General features: G+C 46.4%; 1 protein-coding gene across 2 annotated transcripts in view; it reads right to left on the bottom strand.

Annotated features, from left to right (window-relative positions):
• The window catches only part of park (E3 ubiquitin-protein ligase parkin), a 250,664-nt gene that overhangs the window by 115,110 nt on the left and 115,661 nt on the right, over positions 1-19,893 (bottom strand). For both annotated transcript variants that reach the window (XM_055064887.2, XM_050168283.3), the window contains exon 6: positions 9,504-9,565. In XM_055064887.2, the coding sequence (XP_054920862.2) occupies positions 9,504-9,565 (62 nt within the window). The remainder of the gene's footprint in view (positions 1-9,503; positions 9,566-19,893) is intronic.

Below are 19,893 nucleotides of genomic sequence, written 5' to 3'. Positions count from 1 at the left end.
ACGAATGGTAAGGAGCTGTCCCAATCACTGTGGTCGTCAGAAATGTACATAGAGAGCATTTCTGTCAACGTGCGATTGAGCCGCTCCGTCAGTCCGTTTATCTGAGGGCGGTAGGCGGTGGAATGCCTGTGCTCGGCAAAAACAGGAGCAAAGTAGGTCTTCAATTACTCAGGACAAGAAGGCGCGGCCGCGATCAGTGAGGAGCCTCCAGGGAGCGCCATTATGGAGGACGACGTCATGCAAAAGGAAATCTGCCACCTCAGTTGCACAGCTTGTGTGCAAAGCTCGCGTGATCACGTACCAGGTCGCATAATCAATCACGACTGAGAAGATCGAGACCGACGCGAAAGAATGATTCCGAGGGCACATCTAAAAGACATGTCTTTTACCACAAGTTAAAACACACACAAAAGGAAGACACATAGAAAACAACACAGGTGGCACTTCGAACTGATTTAGTTTGGGCGGTGACCCAGGAATATATGTACATATACATGCATGCGCAGGCTGTTCACGAACCTATGTTATCCAGCAGTCAAACAATCTAAGTTCCAATATGTACAGCAAGACGGCTTCAAGTTGTATTAGCGATACATCTGTCTTGCTCTACAAATCAGAAACGAGATTGTTTGGCCGCTGGATAACATAGGTTCGTGAACAGTCTGCGCATGCATGTATGTGTACATATTTTCCTGGGTCACCGCCTAAACTAAATCAGTTGGAAGTGCCACCCATGTTGTCTTCTATGTATCTTCCTTTTGTGTGTGTTTTAACATGCAGCAAAAAACATGTCTTTTAGCAAGCACCAACTAGGCCAACAAGCAGTTCTGTTGTACCATATCTGAGGGGATATTGATGGGCTGATGTCTGGGCTAAAGGGCAGCTGTCAGGTCAAAAATGTAGCGGTAAGTCTCCAAGAGACGGCAAAGGTCAGCTGAAGAAGATCAGGTGCAATCACCTTGCTAAGTTCATCTGTGAGAGTCGGTGAATTGGAGGTTCCTGTAGAGGGCGACGGAATTTCGGCGCCAAAAGCCGATATCTCGTAACTGTTCACAGGCAAGATCTCATCCAAAGACATGCCTCTGGGAAGAATTTGAGTTGAGCAGTTAAAATTGAGGAGATGGAGCGAAGCCTGATTGCCTGTAACAGTGAGCATAGTATGGGGACCGGCCAAATTTTTTTCAAGCAGTATGTCAGCGGGGGGGACATAGTACACAGATGCCGTCAGGAATAGATGGGAATGACAGTAAAATGACGTATGTAGTGGGTTGAGGCGACGGGTGGATGTCTTCAGGAGAGCATAACCGTGTTTGTAGGCATGGTGGACTATAGCAGCCGTGAGGCAGTTCAAGCTCAATGACATCAGATGCGCAATCACAGGGGGCTGAATGGGATGATAAATAGTCTAAGCCAAGTATAACATCGTAAGGGCATTGTTCCAAAACGTCAAACAAAACAGTCATTAGATGCCACACGATGCCAAAGCGAGCGGTGCACATAGCAAGCACGGTAGGCGTTCCTCCGTCGGCAACATCGAGGGCACATGATGCAGCGGGTGTGAGAATTTTGTTCAGGCGTAGCCACAATTGGGCACTCATCATGGATACGTGCACACCAGTGTCAATGAGTGCAGGGACATTGACGCCATCGACTAAAACGTCCATCAAGTTCTGTTTGGTCGGCAAAGTGATCAGAGGGTTTTGCGGTCGAGTCATCAATGCAGCCTCACCTCCGGGAGCTGCATCAATTAGTTTTACGGAGATGAGAGTCAAGGCAGCATCAGGGACGGTGGGCGACAAGCTGGTGGCGAATGGGACTGGTGACGTCGGAATGATGACAAGGGACTATTCCAAGAGCACGAGCATCATCGTTTGGCTGCTGCAGTGTGAATGGAGGCTGGTGAAGCCCGCTCTGTCTGGGGCGAATGGCAGTCGCAGAGGCGAAGAGACAGTACGGTTGTTGCAATGGCGAGCAACGTGGCTGATACGCTGGCAGGCAAAACAGATTGGCCGATGATCTGCAGTTTGCCCCTCGGCTGGATTTCGGTAGCATGCAGGATACCACGGCCCAGTCAATGGACCTGGAACATGAGACAGCTGTGAAGTGGCAATGGCAAAGACAGAATGAACTCCAAGACTAGTGAGTTCTTCATGGACTGTTGCCTACAGAAATGGTGTTGTAGGCAAGTTGTTCGGTCTACTGAGGCGGAAAAAAGGGCTGCAGGAGCCATGGCTTCAAGTTCTCGCTGCACTATCCGTGTCAGGTCATCTTATGATGACGGTCGCTGTATTTGCTGCACTCCTAGCATGTCATCACAAGAGGATGACATAGCTGTGTTCAGCAGATGTGAGAATGATGTTACAATGCAGTGGCTTTTTAAGAGTGTATGCGGAACAGTTCTTGATTAGCCAGCTTTGACGTAGTCCCATATATGTTCAGAGTGCCTACCAAGTTGACATTTCCAAATTCCCTGAGTTTTCCAGGTTTTCCCTGAGTTCCTTTGCAAAATTCCCTGAGCGATGCAGAACTGTTTTATGTCAAGACGAGCTGAAACCATATCGCCCGATGCGATCACTCTCTAGTAAGCACATCAAATTTTTTTTTAAAAAGAACGAATTATTCCAATTTGAACACTAAGGAGTAGTGTTCATGTTATTCAAGAAGAGAATAGAAGGGAGGGGTTAGTAAAATGCACAGCAAATAAAATGTCTTCGAAAAAAATTTCAAATGGAGTCGGACATTCTCAAGTACAAATAAAAAAGGAGATGCATACAAAATAAAATATTTTTGAATATGAGCTATTTCTATCAACTGATAGCAAGCTGAGTGGTATGAGGCACCGAACTTTGTCACAATTGAGATTCTCTCTCAACAGCTCGTAAGTCAACCTCAACTGTCCTGACATACTCTCAGCCCACGCACGACACCTCATTGTTGTGTTTCACTGCTTCAAAGAGTTTTTTTTTGGTTTGAATGAGCAACACTTGCATCTCGGCATCAGCCAACACTTTGTTTTTTGAGCTCAAGCTCCTTCAAAACGGCGGCAGCACGCTTCTTTTCCCATTCATTCCTCAATGCATAGGTCCTTAATTTCTGTTCTTGTACTCCTTCCGTCACTCGTTCGCCCCACGGACCATTTGAAGCATCTTCTTGGTCAGTTGCACAGTCCACGTCCTAGTTTTTGAACTCCTTAGGGGTCGCGAAAACGTCCAAAAAATCGGCCAGTTGGAAAAAAATAAATGCATGTCATTTAAGGTCTCAAACCGCCAGAGGCACATTCGAAAACACTCTGAAGGCCTGTCGGTACAAGTATTAGGTATATCGGTGCTCGTACTGCGACAGGAAATATGGGGTGCACGAATGTATAATTAAGGAATACATACTGCGTTCCGTGGCAATAGCCCCTTCCTACGCTTGTTATGCTTCACTGCAATACTTTTGCGTATGCTTCACCAAGTAACATTTCTGTACAGAGGCGAAGCTCACTTTCAGGAACCGGCATTATGCAACGCACCATGTTTTCCAAGTTTCTAAGCCAATCGCGAGGACCACAAAGGCGGAGTCCGTGCCATTGCTGACAGCAGCAAATTCTTTCAATAAAAAACAAGGCACCCAACGGCAAGAAGCTTCATAGCGAACGTCAAAGCAGCTAGGCCTAGTGTTGCCGCAGCGGTGGCTACGGTTGCCAGCGGATCTGCGTGCGAGAGCGCCGGTTTCAGGCAGCGAAGTAATCAAAATGGCAGCAGTGGTGGCTTTGATTAATGCCGTTTCGAACCTGCGGTCACGGCAAAACGTCCGGAAAATCGGACGGCGAAGAGTTCTTGCGTCCAAAATTTCAGACGTTCTGATACATTGATTCTAGGGGGTATGTGGTGGTGCCGCGAAGCCGTCCAAATTATCGGGAATCCGCTAAGTCAGTCGTTGACTGTACACTGGCAACTCCTGCAGCCGATGACAGGACGTCAAAGACGATTCATTATGATTCCTGTCTGTTGCTCGAGCCAGCATTACCGCAACTTTCGACCCTTTCAATAAAATTACAGCTAATTTTCCCTGGTAGAGGCACAAATTCCCTGAGTTTTCCATGAGTTTTCCCCGAGTTCTTCCAGACTACTCAAAATCCCTGAGAATTGCCGGTTTTCCCGGTTGGTAGACACCCTGATGTTACTTTCGTTTTTCGTGCACCCTTGAGAGGGTGTCTGTTCTCCTTTCTGTGTAGTTTTCTACTTATTCTGTTTCTTAGCAAATAAATTGTTCGTTGCAAGTAGCGCCTGTGTTTGTCGTTTCTCTCTAGCTCGTCTATGTCTTTCTCGCGCTGTTTTTTTGTTAGGACAAGCTTTGGAATTTGATGATAAATATTTCAAATCAAGTGCGATTTTCAAGATTTTTAAAAGATGGGCATGCATAAAAATGTCACTGCCTCCAAATTTGCCATTTAGCCAACTGCGCCCTAAGGCACTAATAAAAAAGTTAATGAATTTTTGTTCATTAGTCTTCTCAAGCTTACATTATTAGTGACAAAGCATGTCCGCCTCACCTAGGAACTCATTGGCTAAAGCACCACGTTAACTGTGCTCACAACTTTTTTTATGAAAAATCTGTATTGTCTAAAAAAAGATGCTGGCTCTCCCGTAATCGAGAGTAGATGTAAGCATGAAATGGCTACCGGCAAAGCAGACTGGTTGGAGTAATTACGACGATTACTCGCAACCATCCGCCGCATGCCGGATGCTTCCCACTTGGTCACGCAGCGTGGTGCTATCACTCAAGGAGGCGGTGCAGAACCCGTGCTGCAGAAATTACGGACCACTGGCATTGAAAAGAGCACAGCCAACCCTGTGCCAGCACCAAAAGATGACAGTCAAGTGTATGGTGCATTGTATCTGCCTTTTGAACGTCGCTACTGGAAATGACAAATAAAACTTCTGTGCACTAGAAGTAACAGCTTTGGTGATATTGTGAACAAATAGGAAGAACTACGAAACAATATTTTTTAAAACTTGTTTGGGCAGTAACAAGCCTATGTAATGCGGTCCTGTACAAGGGGCTGGGGGCCAGAGACCGCATTTTTTAAAGTTTGACTGGTTGCTCAGATGATCTCGTTTTGTTCTCGCAACGATGCAAGGATGTTCTCGTCTGAGTGCCCAGATAACGGCTCTGGCTTTAGGCTCAAGGTCACCTGAAGGTCGCTGACAATGGGAGCTAAAAGCATTTCATGCTTAAAGCATCCTGTATATAGCACAGCAAAAATAGAGTTTTTCGAGTCACACAAACAAAGTGGCACAGTCACCCCTTGCTGGCAAGCTCAGGGTTGCTCAACCATGCTCCAAACACCTCTTCATGGTGTCAGAATGCCAAACACCCAGCTGCCCGCAACTGCGTCGGTAACCACCAAAATCACCCCAACTCTCTGCCGCATTTCACATTCAACGACCCAAGTCCCTGGCTAGCATGGCTACTCCAATTCAAGGAGTGTGCTTCCTCATCCAGCTTTATCTTCACTTTCAAACAGACTCTGCACTCTCCTTTAATGCATGGGTACTCAAGCACAGGTTATTCTTGCTTTGCTTGTGACAGATGCTGACGCCTACCATTCCTTCGAAACTGTCAGAAAGGCGCTCATGGGCCACCACGTGCATCTGGCCAACAAAATATACGACTCTAGCCAGTTCCACCAACGTACACAGATGCCTGGAAAAACAGTGGACACCTTCAACAGGGCACTCTGCACCATGGTGAAAAACTGCACATACTTGTCAGCAGCAGTCAAAGAACAACTCATAAGCGATCGGTTCATCGTGGGCAGGTTCAACACTCGTTTGCCAAACCAGCTTTGTCGAAACCCGAAACTAACACTCAAGGGGCTGTAATTTTAAACGATCCACTTCTAAAAAAACTTTTTGTGCGCAAACAAACAGGGACGAAGAAAAACAGCAACACAAGAACGAGTTCTCGTCTTTGTGTTGCTGTTTTTCTTCGTCCCTGTTTGTTTGCGCACAAAAAATTTTTTGCAAATGAATCTAATCCAACTAGGCCGACTCGCAGTTATGATCCACTTCAGCGATACTATTGCCTTAGCCACGCCTCTTCCAACGTTGCACGCTGATTGGCTGTTTTAGCAAAACCAGAAAATAAATAGCGTCATCTAGTATTTCCGGCCTACGTCAATTTGACGTCACAGTGTTGTTGGGTGCTCCCGACAAATTGAGTAAACGACCGCGTCTTTTTGCAGTTGGCTGGTGGTATACTGTAGTAGAGACAAGAGCATCGGTAGTTTATAGTATGTATCTTTTGAGCACAGTTTGCACGTAGTTTAGCACAGCAGTATTTGTTGACTGTTGATGGGCTACTGCATTGTATTGCCTTGAGAGACAATATTCAGTGACAGTGTCTGGGAACAGCTGACAGCACCACCATGAACAATGCGTTGCTCATGTGGTTGGTGGTGACTAATTGGTGGCGAAGTGTAGTAGCGACAAGTCAGACGATGCCGCTCTAGCGGTGCACAATGGCTGACACACAGCTGCAGAAATAATATGTTGCTTTATAATAATGCCAAAATGTATTTTGCAACCGCGTGAGTTCTAGCTTAATTTATTCATTAAAATAAAATATTTCACACTTCCTTTTTCAAATTTATTTTACCTAAAGCGGCCATAGCCAACCGTAGTCAGTGGGCAGAACCCTTACTGCAGCTATTACACTTGAAAACAACATACCCGAACCACTCTGCACTCGCACGGTGTGCTCTCTCGTGCGCTGTGAAGCATTTGAGAGTGCGTGCTGGTAGTGCATGCTGTCATCACGGGTAAGCAGCCAGTTGATTTATCAAACGTGACTATCGCCGAGGCGATAGTATCGCCAAAGTGGGTTGTTTCAGAATACAGTCCCTGGACGCACTCGCTCAAGCTAGAAAGCTTGAAGACACTGAAAATAAGAAAGGACTGCAGAATGAAACTTGCAGCCAGGCTCTCTCAATGTCGACACCATGTCGTGGAAGCAAACCAAGACAATAGGTGGATTACAGTTTCGGGAAGCTTTTAGAAGCAGAGAAAACCAGCAGCACCATGACCAGTCTCGAAGTGGACTGAAGAGTTTGTGTGGTTAATATGGTAACAAACAGCATTCGTGGTCCATGTGTTCAACTCAAAGAACAACCTGCAACCTTTGCGAACAACGGGGACATTTTGCACCAGTGTGTCGCTCCACAACGAAGCACCTCAGTCACATCCAGCTGCTTTCTGTTGAGTCATCACATGAACAAGGCCAATACATCGTGGTACATCTGAACGAGTTACCCTCCTCAGTTCAAAACATACTCAGGTGCAGACGTTTCCATAATGCCCCGCTCATTTTCGGGATGTCCCACCTCACTTAACTAAGCCACCGGTGAGCAGCTTATCGGACCAGGCCTATGTAAACTGTGCGATGGTCCAGAGGGGAGGTAGATAGAACAGTAGAGAGGAGGCAGGGAAAAAAGGCAGAGAATGGGTAGAACTGATGAAGCCACGAAACTAGCGAACAACAGCACCAATCTTCGCTCGCAGCTCATATACATGAAGGGAAGGCGGGAGAGGAAAAAGGCGATGAAAGAAGGCAAGGAAACGTTACTACGAGACACAGCAGCCAGTTGTGGGCAAACTGGTTAAATTTAAATTCAAGCTATAGCACAGTACATTTGTGCTATTTCTGAAAAATAGACACCGTGCAAATTTGTCAAGCAGACATCTGACGCAGGACATGCAGCCACAAAGCCACATTAAAGCCCTGCAGCGTCTAGATGACACTAGACAGAAGTGGCTGCCTATCAAATCAACACTCCTGTACCTGCTGTGGTAGCTTTATGGCTACGGTGTTGCTCGAGGTCACAGGTACAATACTGATCACGGCAGCCACATTTTGACAGAGGCAAAATTCAAAACTGCCGGTGTACTTCAATTTAGGTGCACATTAAATAATTCCAAGTGGATAAAATTAATTTGCAGTCCCCCACTATTGCGTGCCTCATAATTATATTGTGGGCTTGGCACGCAATGGCACGCAAAGTACTATTATTTATTGAAAGTTTAACACTTAGCTACAATGCGATGCATTGTGTGAGGCACTGACAATGCTAACCTTCTCAGAGGTTATCAACAATAGTGTACAACGCCTCAAGCAAACGCCTTTGGCCACATCTGGCCCTTGCGCCATTAAACATCAAATATTCATTCATTCAAGCAAACATGTCTCGCTGTGTGTGGTGGTGCACACAAAGTAATGTTTAACATCAACTCACCACTCTTATATTGCACTAAACATTGGAGAACTTGAACATTCACCTTAAACAATACCACCAGTTATTGTCAATCGATGCAAACCGCACAGAAAGCTTTGCCTACATCGATTCCCACAGTGCATGGGATCCACATTTTTTAAAAATTGGCATACACCTGGACTGCATTGAGATCACCTGTCATGCAATGATTTGGTGTTACAAAAACCCACACTTTATAACAAGAGTTCCCGGACTTTTTCACTTCCATGAAACTTCGTAGCTTTTAGTAAGTGCCCATCTAGCTTTACATATAAGCACACCACAAAGAGTACAAAGTGCTCCTTAAGTGAACATCCACTCTCTACGAATCAAATTAACTGCATGAAGTTTCTTTTTTATTTGCTCCAGGTAACTATTTGATGCATCGTATTATTGTATATTTGTACAAGCACGAACGTCTTGCTCTTGCCTACCCAATAAAATGTTGCTGATATGCAACAGTCATTTGAGTTTAATTTCTTACCCTTTGAGTACCTGTTTATGTAACAATACATTTTATACTATTATGTACTCAACTGTTTATTTAACGATGATTCAAAACCAATTTCTATGTTTGCCAAATGCAAATGCCCACCTTTTCTGCAACTCGCTGATGCAATGTTGCAATATGCAACTCATGATTTACAAGTAAATAAATGAATTGCAGAAAATCAAATTTAAGAAAAAAAAACAGTGCCCATTTCAATGCAAACGGCTTGCCTTCTTTCCTTTGAGCATACAGTAACTTTTTGGTTTGGCAAAACCCACAGCCAGTCTCAAGTTAAATAGTATACTACTTCGAAATTACTAACACTAATGGCTACACTAGCAGGCACTGCCAAAGGAAGCGAAATGTCTGTCTACAATGATCATGCCACTTTTATTCACTCTACTACAATTGAGCACAGGGCATTTTGCTGCATAACATGCTCTTCTGCGAGCTGCATTCAATTGCACTAAATAAATTATTACAACTGATCCACACCAACTAACCACCCTGCGAATCTTATGCATCAAGTGTTGTTTAGCTTTGCTGCAGTGGCAAAAAAAAAAAAAAAAATGCTGCAAAAAGGAGCAGCTGCGTTAATGCAAGTGCTCATGGAACACCCCATACTACTTGGACACACTAAAGCCACACTGTGCCACCCTCGGATCAACAGCAAGGCATCACTCACTGCATTCACCAAGTAATAATGACGTGCCTCACCTGTTCACTTCCAAGCAGGCAGAAGTGATGACTCTCCTCGATCAACGAGTGTGCACAGCCCACTGCACAGGCAAGGAAGGCAGCAGTGATCGAGTCACTTTATTTTAGCCCCTCAGCCTCCAAAAAAAGTCTCCAATTTACAAGCGTTTCAGGAACATCGGAGTAAAACAAATACCCTTTTGCGCAAGCAAAAAGAACATTATTTTGAAAACTTATTTAATCATGAAGTATCTAGAAAACCCGAACTTGTCTGGAAAAAGCTGAATTCATTCCTAAAAGGTTATTCTCAAGAAAAAAACTGATCCCACTGAGATCAAATTAGATAACGATACTTTCACTGGCTGTAAGCTAGCTGACCTTCTCAACAATTTTTTTGCCTCTATCTCAAGCAGTGAGCAACACACATCCTGTATAAAATTTCTGCCTTCAAGAACATGTGAATCTGCACATCTGTTGCCCGTCTCCTAGCCAGAAATTTCAGCAGTGTTCTTATCCCTGAAAAATAGCAACTGCGTCGACCCTCATGATCCACATTTCGACCCATCAAACGTGCTTGATATTATTGCCCCAGCCCTAACGCATGTGATTAATCTAATCTTTTCTTCTGGTGATTTCCTGATACACAAGTTGCTAGAGTTACCTTTATACTCAAAGACGGCGACAAAAATAATGTATCAAACTACAGGCCTACTTATATACTACCCATTTTTCCTAAAGCTGTTGAAAAGTTGATACACATAAGTATGAATAGCTTTTTGAGTCGCCATAACATCATAACGCCATTTCAATATGGTGTTAGTAAAAAATGTTCCATGGAGTACATGTTACTTCTTCAAAAAGAAATCATATTAAATGGTTTCAAGCATCAACATTACATAGTTCGAATATTTACAGACTATTCAAAAGCCTTTGATCAGATTAATCATACTACACTTTTAAAAAAGATAGAGTATTATGGATTCTGTGGAGCATTTTTTACCCTTATGCATAGCTACTTGAGTTATTGCCAGCAGCAGGTACTACTGAATAACTACAAATCAACCTTTCGATCCCTAAACAGTAGAGTACTGCAGGGAAGCATCCTAGGGCCTCTACTTTTTAATGTCTATATTAATGACATAGTAAAAATAGATGACAATACCCAATTTGTAGCATATGCTGAGGATACTAGTTCGCTTTCTTTTTCTAAGATCAGATTTATTGGAAATTCAAACCACAGCAAATAACATACTCTCGAAACTGCATGCCTGGAGTATGAGCAACTCGCTAACTATAAATATGTTGAGTGAGCATGGGAGCAGTGACAACGGCATGGCTCCAATGCTTTGTTTTTTCACCATGCAGGCTGTGCTGTTGCTCATCGTGACGACATCCTCGGCTGCACCCTGTGGCTCGCTGATTGATCTAGGTCAGTCAGCTGAACATCCTGGAATTTCCTACACCGACAGCTTCTGCACATCCGGCCGTGCGTTTCCGCTCACGGAGTGGCTCGTCTAAAGCCATCTAGCGTTATCGACAATGCCATCACCACCCGCACTGGATTTAAGAAGCCGATGCGTCTGCTTTCCCTCCAGTGGGTATGGGAGCAGTGACAACAGCATGGCTCCAATGCTTCATTTTTTTTTCACCGTGCAGGTGTGTACGCAGTATTCTTTGCACGCAAAAAGGAGCGACGATCGCTGTTTGTTACTGTTCCCATGCCCACGGGTTTGCTGTGATATTGCTTGTGATTGTTTTTCGCTGGTTGTCCTGCTATTGCGCTCGGGTGACATTGAGTTGAACCCGGGTCCTACAACTCGCTCTGAGGCTCTCCTAGAGATGGATTGCCTACCAAATGATCCATCTGATCAAATGAAGGTTATGTTTCAGCTCCTGAAAGAAGTGCACTCTCGTATGCTGCAAAGCTCGAAAGGTCAGGTTTAAATAACTGCGGACATAAAAGCCATTAAAAATAGTCAAAAGAATATTGAATCAAAGTTAGCTGGCATGCACAAGAGGCTTGATGAACTCGAGGAAAAGGCCACGAAATTTGACAACATTAGCCAAGAACTTTCATATTTAAAGAAATCGGTGGATGAGCAACGTAATCCAAATGATTCTCTGCAGTCTCGTCTGGACGAAGCTGAAGATAGATCACGACGTGAGAACTTAATATTTCGGGGTATATCAGATGCTAAAGAGTCTTGGGAAAATACCGAATCTAAACTAATGAAAGCATTGACTGAGGTCGTCAACTCATGCTCTGGTCCTTTAATCCAGCGTGCACACCGCCTGGGCATATTTTCACACGATAAGTGTCGTCCTGTCATAGTAAAACTTACCGACTCAAGAATGAAAGAAAACATACTGTCCCTGCGCAATGAATTCAAGTCGAAAGGCATCACTATCAGTGAAGATTTCTCACCTGCAACACGCTTGGCTAAAAAAAAAAAAACTGTGAATTTGGAACCACCCAGGCTGGCCCTCGCCCTTTTAAACTACACTACAACAAGCTATGCTTCTATAACAGATGCTTTATGTACAATGCAATCACTGGCACTGTCGACGAGATCGCGACACGTGGCGAACATGGTGTGCAGGGGAGAGTGACCGCTGACACTGTCAATTGGATTGGCACACGTGGTGAAGCCAGTGGATTAAACACCAATTCTACATTGGAAGTTGTATCGTAGGGAATCGCAAGGGGCAGCGGGAAGTTATCTCCTATGTCTGTCCTTTTTACCAATGTCAGAAGTGTTCTTAATAAGCATGCGAACTTATCTTCCGCCATTGATACATGTACACCTCACACTGTTGCACTAACAGAAACCTGGCTCCCAATGCATGTGTATGATTTTGAAATATTTCACGATATTCACCATTACTCGATGTATTGTTGCGATAGGACAGCAAGACGCGGCGGTGGTGTTCTGCTTGCCATTTCAAAATATATTCCTTTTTCATGCATTCAAATCTGCAGCTAGTTGGAACTAGTTTTTGCTTCGGTAGTCATCAATAATCTGAAAATAATTATTGGTGTCTGCTACCGTCCTCCATCCTATTTGTCCACATTTACTACTGAATTCCACGATGCTATAAACCTGGTTCGCACACACTATCCTTCATCAACGCTTTTTATACTGAGACTTTAACTTTCCAACTATCTTGTGGACTGCTCAACCACCTTATTCATTGCCGCCTTTATCACAAGCTAAAGAATTCTTAGATTTATGTACATTGTTTTTGCTAACTCAGTTAGTAATGCAAGCCACTAGGACTGTAACAAGTACTGCAAATACTGTAGATTTAATCCTAACCACTAATCCAGAGCTAGCTACAGATCTAGCATATCTGCCAGGTATCAGTGATCATCTTCTGCTCAATTTCGTGATTCATACGCCACGTCCTAAAGCGAAAAAAAAAAAAAAAAAAAAACATTCTAGATTACAAACGAGCTAACATTGCCGCTATTAATAATGAACTATCTGCATTTATTGGTCATTTTCTTGTTAATTTCGATACTCACTCTGTTGAAGAAAATTGGCTACTGTTCAAAACGAAAGTACACCAACTATCAGACAAATATATTCCTAAGTGCCTCGTCACCTCTAACCCTCAAGCACTCTGGTACAATTCATACATCAGGCGACTATCTAACAAAAAGAAAAGTTTATTCCGTCTTGCCAAACTTTCACCTTCTATTGAGCGATGGTCGACATACAAGACTGCTTCCGATGCATACGTGAAAACCCTGAAACTTACAAAGAACAACTTTTTGTCTTCTACTTTACCATCTATTTTGCAAACAAATGTTAAAATGTTCTGGCGCATTATACACCCTGCACACGGCCCTTTAATTACCGTATTTACTCGCATAATGATTGCACTTTTCTGTCAAAAAAATTGACGCAAATTCAGGGGTGCGATCATCACGCGGGTTAAATTTCCCGCCAAAAGAAATAAATTTTTTTTTTATCCCGCGTTTGCTGCGGGATGACAACTTGTCAGCAAATAGGTGGCTGCCACTGTATTTAGTGCGGGACACCAAAACAAAAAAGGGGCCGGCGGAGCAAGCCGAGCATGCCGAATGTGATTTTTTTTCTTCTCGTGAGTACATTATGTGCATTGAAACAGTTTCTTCCGTATCAGTAATGAATAATATTGTTAGAATCGGCAACTTTGCAGCAATAACGCAGCCATGTTCACTTTGAGGGGACAGAAACAGATGGGCGCGCTTAGCTGCCAGTGACATAGAAATGCATAGTGGGCATGCTGCGGAAACTGCAGCATTTGTCTTCACTACTATCCTAATACGGCACGTTTCCGCGAAGTGTGGGCGGATATCTCAGCTGTGTTACAAGCGTCGGCATATGAATAGGGTACACTTCCAACATATCAGTGTAAACGTGACTGCTATCGTTGCCGCTCTCTGTTTGTTGCGTGCCCACGAGTGCAGACATGAAGAATCGAAAGGTACCTTTTTTGTTGTTGTTGTTGACCACAACCATTCTAAAGCCTACACATAATAAAGGCAAGTGTGGTTGTAGCTGTTTTTCGTCACGGAAGTGCGGAAAACTGATGAAAGGAATGAAATGGGGCATCTGCTTAAGAATGTTTGGTGCATGCAGACTGCTTGGTTTGTCTTGCGTAGACAAACGCAAGACAGGAGTCGTTCGCGTAGCATTCGGCAGATGGTAAGCGCAACCAGTAGTATTAGCTAGACTTGGCACACGACATAACGCTGCGGCAAATTCGGGGTGCGATCATTATGCAAGTAAATACGGTACATTGCAAGATACCTCTGGCAACATAATTCCAAACAATATTTGTGCTACCGTACTGAATAGAACATTCACTGAAAGCTTTTCCTCGTGCACGACAGTTGATCTTCCAGATATGCTGCACCACGTCATGTCACCAATAACTATAGATACTCTTGCCGTTGCTAAATTAATCGAGTCTTAAAACCACGATTCATCTCTGAGGTCTGATGAAATTAGTTCTAAATTCCTAAAAAGCACTTGCACTTATAGCTCAATTATACTAACAAAGACCACTAGGTGGCGCCGCCCTGTTTAACTGGCTGCATATCGTGCTCTATTTTCACCTGTTCCTGGCCCGGTCCAGGGCCTTACCTGCCTCTGGGTTTACTCTTAATCTTTTCATGAAAACTTTTGCGACAGGTGGACACCATTCGCATCCCAGTCCAACACCAGGCTGGCCCTCCAGGCCCCTCCAAAACTCTGAAGCGGCACAGCGCCCCTCTAACCATAACTCGCCGCGCCTGCACTTCTGGAATGCAGCGTCTCACCAAGACCCTGCAGCCAACACCAACCGATGCCCCGCTGGCCTCCTCTTCTACCACCGCTGGTGCCATCGTGCCTACCCTGTCAACACTCAACGCTACTAGCGACGTGAACAATTCTAAGCCAGCAGCCCTGCCTCAACCAGCTGCGTTCCTCCACTCCGCACACGCTACCGTGCATATTCTGGCCCCATTCAATGCTGTGAGCAACGCTGAGAGCTCTGACTTGACAGCCGCGTCGCAGTCGGCGTTTGTTGCCGCAATGTCTACCATGACCAAGCTCCACACTGTAAGCGATGCTAAGAGCCTCGGACACCTAACCGTGTCGCAGCCAGCAGCGCTCGCCGTCGCCTCCACTGATGCCGCTGCGTCTATTCCAACCACATTGCCGCCTGCTGCAAAAAGCTGCAGCCGGACATCTGCACCGCAGCCGACCGCGCTTGTTGCAGCTGCTTCCACTGATCTACCACTTCTGCTGTGCTGGACAGTGCAAACTCTATGCCCGTCAATGACATTCCCAATGTTTCGAGCTGTGTTCCTGTCGCCCCTACCACCTTGACCCCCGCGTATCTGGCTGACGACTCGTCGGTGGAGATGGATTTCACGATGTCCCCAGAAAGCGGCTGGAACACCGTCAGTACCAGCCGTAAACCTGCCTCCACCGCCCTGCCCTCGCACTGAGCTCATCTTAGTTGGAGTCCAACTTCCACCCAGTACCCTCACTCCTAAGCGGCCTCTTTACAACTTGCTTGCCACCATCATCTCCGTCGCCCATCTCTCCAAAACCAGTGCAGAGATTACCTTTCAGGACAAGCCAATTCAAAGCCATGTATTTCTGAAAACACACTCCCCTCTCATCGCCCAACTCCTACTCTCTCTCACGCATCTTCAGCTCCATGGTAAGCCAATCACGTCAAAACATGTGCCCCCAATCCTCCCATTTCATGCCTCGGCGTCATTCATAACGTTGTTGGTCACTTTACTCCTGCTCAGCTCATGGATGACCTTGAATCATTCATGACTGATATTCTCGCTGCTTGTATGATGGGCAGCACTGAATCAGTGCTCATAACCTTCGCTGGCATCGTCATACCCCACTTCATATATTTTAAATGCATCGCTTTCCAATGCCACCCTCATAAGCCTAAGCCCCCCACATGCACCCGTTTTCTTGCTCTGGGACACCATGCTCACCAATGCCCTCATCACAGCATTCTAGCCAAGTGCCGCCGCTGTGCTGCTCCTCTACCGGCAGATCCTACTGCTCACGTGTGTGCCAAACCATGGTGCATTCATTGCCAAGTAAACACTCATCCCTTTCTTGACCCCACTTGCCCCTTCCTTCTTGCTAAACAATGCGAGTGTGCCGAAGCTGCGTTTCTCCGTCGCACAGCTTTGCACCGGGCCACGCAGCCCCACCCCTTCCTCCGCCTCTTCTTTTGCTAATCATGCATCACCTTCAGCTCAGGCTCCATCTCCACCGGGCTCCTACGCCGCTACAGTGAAAGGGCCCTCGGTGCCAGTGTCCTTTTCTTCTACTACTATACCCTCCCCATCCCTGATTGACGAGAACCGCTCCTTTGACCTCCGGCTCACAATGCTGGAGTGTCACCATCGCGAACAACAGCGCATCTCCCAAGATTTACAATAACAAATCCCCGCATTGACATAAACCGTTCAGACAACCACCTCCTCTCTTACACCCCAGCTCATCAAGCTGGGGTGTAAGAGCTAAATGAACACCTTGACAAGTTCATAACCCCATCCTCTAACGCCCAAGTCGCCCCATTGGCTGACCTGGTAGAAACCACCACCACCACACACCACACTCGCTTGGTTCAGCTTGAAACTTCGATTGTCAAGATCCTCACCACCCTCCAAGCCCAATCCAAGCAATTGGAATCCTTCACTTCTATGCTTGGCTCCCTCCAGGAGTCACTCCCCCCGGCCAAAGAGAAGGAACGTGTCCCCGGAAACTCTTCTACCTCTAACCTATTGTACATGATGAATGGAAATGACCTCAAGATTGCACAGTGGAACTGCCGAAACCTTCACCACAATAAGACCCCCCTCCACCCTATCTCCTCACCCGCCCCTCCTTGTACCATTTTCTCCTTCTCCAGGAGACGCGGACGGCCCGTACCGTCCCAGGTTACCGTGCCGACCATGCTACGATAGGCATGCCACTTGCGCCTATTTATGTACGCAGCGACGTCCTCGTTGAGCCAATTGATATCCCCTTCAGCCTCCATAACTATTTAGTTGGTGTGGGGCATTACCAACCTTCTTCCCACATCTCATTCGCCCTTATGTCTTTCTACAATGCTCCTGTCACATCCTCTTTATTCACTGCCTTGGGCAAGTTCCTTCATTCTCTTCCCTCCACCACCCATCTCCTCCTTGGAGGCGACTTTAACGCCCCTCACACGCTCTGGGGCAAAGTTACTAGACAAGCTTCAGTTTTATAACTCGGCGCCGTTGCGCGGAACCGCCACCCACCCGCGCCTTCGTGGCGCTGCAGTCGCGCCCGGCTTCACTTCCTCACTAGCCGGCTACGCGAGCGGGCCGGACAAAGCACGCGGTGCAACGTTGGTGTATTCTGTACTTCGTTGTTGACAGTGTATTTCAGCAAGCATGTCATCCGTAGAACTGTAGCCTTCGCCGAGTTTATTAAGAATATCAGCATACGATGCTGACGTGCTACGTACCTGGCTGCATAGGCCGCTATCGGAATGATGTCAACAGTTCGGCGCACCACCTTTTCTGTGCTCTTAGCAATGCGACGCTTCTCTCGGCCTGAAACAGAGCGATTCCTCGTGCCGACCGGGAACTCTCTGCGAAATCAACGGCACGCGCTCGTGCCACTGCTCCCGCGTTCGTCGTAGTCTTCCACAGCTGGCTGCGCAGCCGTTCATCTTTCCAGCGTAGAATTTCACTTCACTTCTGTCATCGTAATGGGGAGGCCGCGTTTACGGGGGTATGAGCCATTGCTTAAGGGAGTATGAGCCACTCATGGTCTTACGTAACGGAAACATTTAATTCTGAAGAAATTTAATTTCGAAGAATCACAAGCGGCAAATCGCAGGCAAAGGCTGCTAACCACGCCGCCGAGCAAACTCGAGACATCGAACGCAAGCGACAACTGCGGACTGCGGGCATACCGTCAGACGTCGTTCTCTCCGTCGCAGCCAATTGTGTGTGTAACCTCATAACTGAGAAATACTTTAATGAACCCTCGGGATTAACCCAGTGATAAACACAGGGGCCGCACGTATCAGCTTTGCTGATTAAGCATCGTCACGGAACGAAAAATCCGACTTCTTTCTTTCTCTTTTTTTTTTGTGTGTGTGGCTTGTGTGTACAAAGACCGACCTCATCTTTCTTTTTGTAGCGCTTCTTTGGCGTGGAGAGAAGCTTCGGTGGGAATGAAGATCATCCTACAATCACGCACTTTGGCCAGATATTCAGGCTCGTGAGCCTGCTAAACTGGGCGAAACGTTAAGACGACAGGAAGAAACACACAACATTTAGAAACGCAGCTTCTGCGCTTCGCTGTACGCGTTTCTTCCTTTCGTGCAGTTTACCCTTCTTTCAGTATTAACGAACTGGCGCGATAAATCTTACTGCTGTAGGTGGATACCGCTTTCTCGTGGTATTACTAAATCGGACTAGGGAGAACGCCAGCGAGCGTGAAACACGCGTAAACTGCCCGTCCGCACGAGCTCAAGGCTGTGACGAGGCGTCTGCAGTGGAGCCCGATGGAACAGCGTTGCCCTCTGGCGGCTGTCACAGAAGTGGCGACAGCGGCTGTAAGCACGCGGGTGGGGAGTTTTACAACTGAAGCTAGTCTAGTAACGTTGCTCTGGGGCTACCCCAGACCCTCAAGCCTGGCCGCCTTCTCCACTGTCTTGCCCAGGATTGCCACCTCACCCTTCTTAATACTCCTGGCTCCCATACTCGAGTGGGCACTGTCTCACAGTGTTCCACGACACCCGACCTCTCTTTCTCTCGGGGCTCCCTTTCCTTTCACTGGCAGGTCACAGCTGAAACCCTTCTCAACGACCATTTTCTCACTCATATTAGCGCCTCTCTTTCCCAGATCCCTCGATCGCATCCAATCACTCACACTGAATGGCACACATTTCACACTAATCTCCTTTCCGCCTCCTTTGAATCTTACAATGACTGGACGTTGCGCATCTCCACAGCGCTTTCGACCAGTAGCCGTCGCGTTCGCTCACATCACCTTATCCCAGACCCGGATCCTCACTTTCCCCGTTTATGGTGTCAGCGCAAATGTCTCTAATGCTCCTTCCGCTCCCAACCCCAAAATAGCCAACTTTCCTCCCGGATTGCTGCTCTGCGGACCAAGATAGTTGCCCACGGCGCGTCCCTCGAGCATTCTTGTTGAAGTGCACTTTGTGATGGCCTCGACTCCGCATTGCGCTCGCGATCCCCGTGGTCCCTTTTTAAATCTCTCTTAGGTATGAAACCTGCCCTTGCTCCCACTCTAGCAGAAGCCCTTACTCAGGGGACTCCCTCCGATGTCTTTGACAAGCTCACTTCCTCTCACACCTTCCTACCCAGCCTACTAGGGCGAACTAACCCAGACCTGGACCGCCCTTTCACTCTCCGGGAGCTCAAAGCTGCCCTGGCTCACTCGGCTCCCAGTGAGGACGCCATCACATAGAGCACACACTGCAACCTTCCCGACCACGCCAAGGAATTCCTCCTCCAGACTGTCAACAATGCCTGAGTCAGCGGCTGCTTGCAGAGTTCTTGGACATCCTCCATTATTTTTATTATTCCGAAGTTGGGCAAACCTCATCATCATCATCATCATCATCATCATCATCATCAGCCTGGTTATGCCCACTGCAGGGCAAAGGCATCTCCCATACTTCTCCAAACCTCACTCCCTTTCTAATCTTCGCCCTACCTCCTTGACGCTGTGTATTGGCAAGACCCTTGAGCAAATGGCTGTGACTCGCCTCTCTGATTTTTCTTGAGGCGAGAGAGTTCTTCCCCCATTCTCTTATCGGCTTTCGACGCCATGTCTGTGCAAAGGACATGTTCCTGATCCTCCAGCACACCTTTGTCTCGCCC

The sequence above is a fragment of the Dermacentor andersoni genome, chromosome 1, assembly GCF_023375885.2.
Source record: "Dermacentor andersoni chromosome 1, qqDerAnde1_hic_scaffold, whole genome shotgun sequence".
Classification (NCBI taxonomy): domain Eukaryota; kingdom Metazoa; phylum Arthropoda; class Arachnida; order Ixodida; family Ixodidae; genus Dermacentor; species Dermacentor andersoni.
Note: the sequence above shows the minus strand (reverse complement) of the source record. Positions and strands in the feature narration are given on the sequence as shown.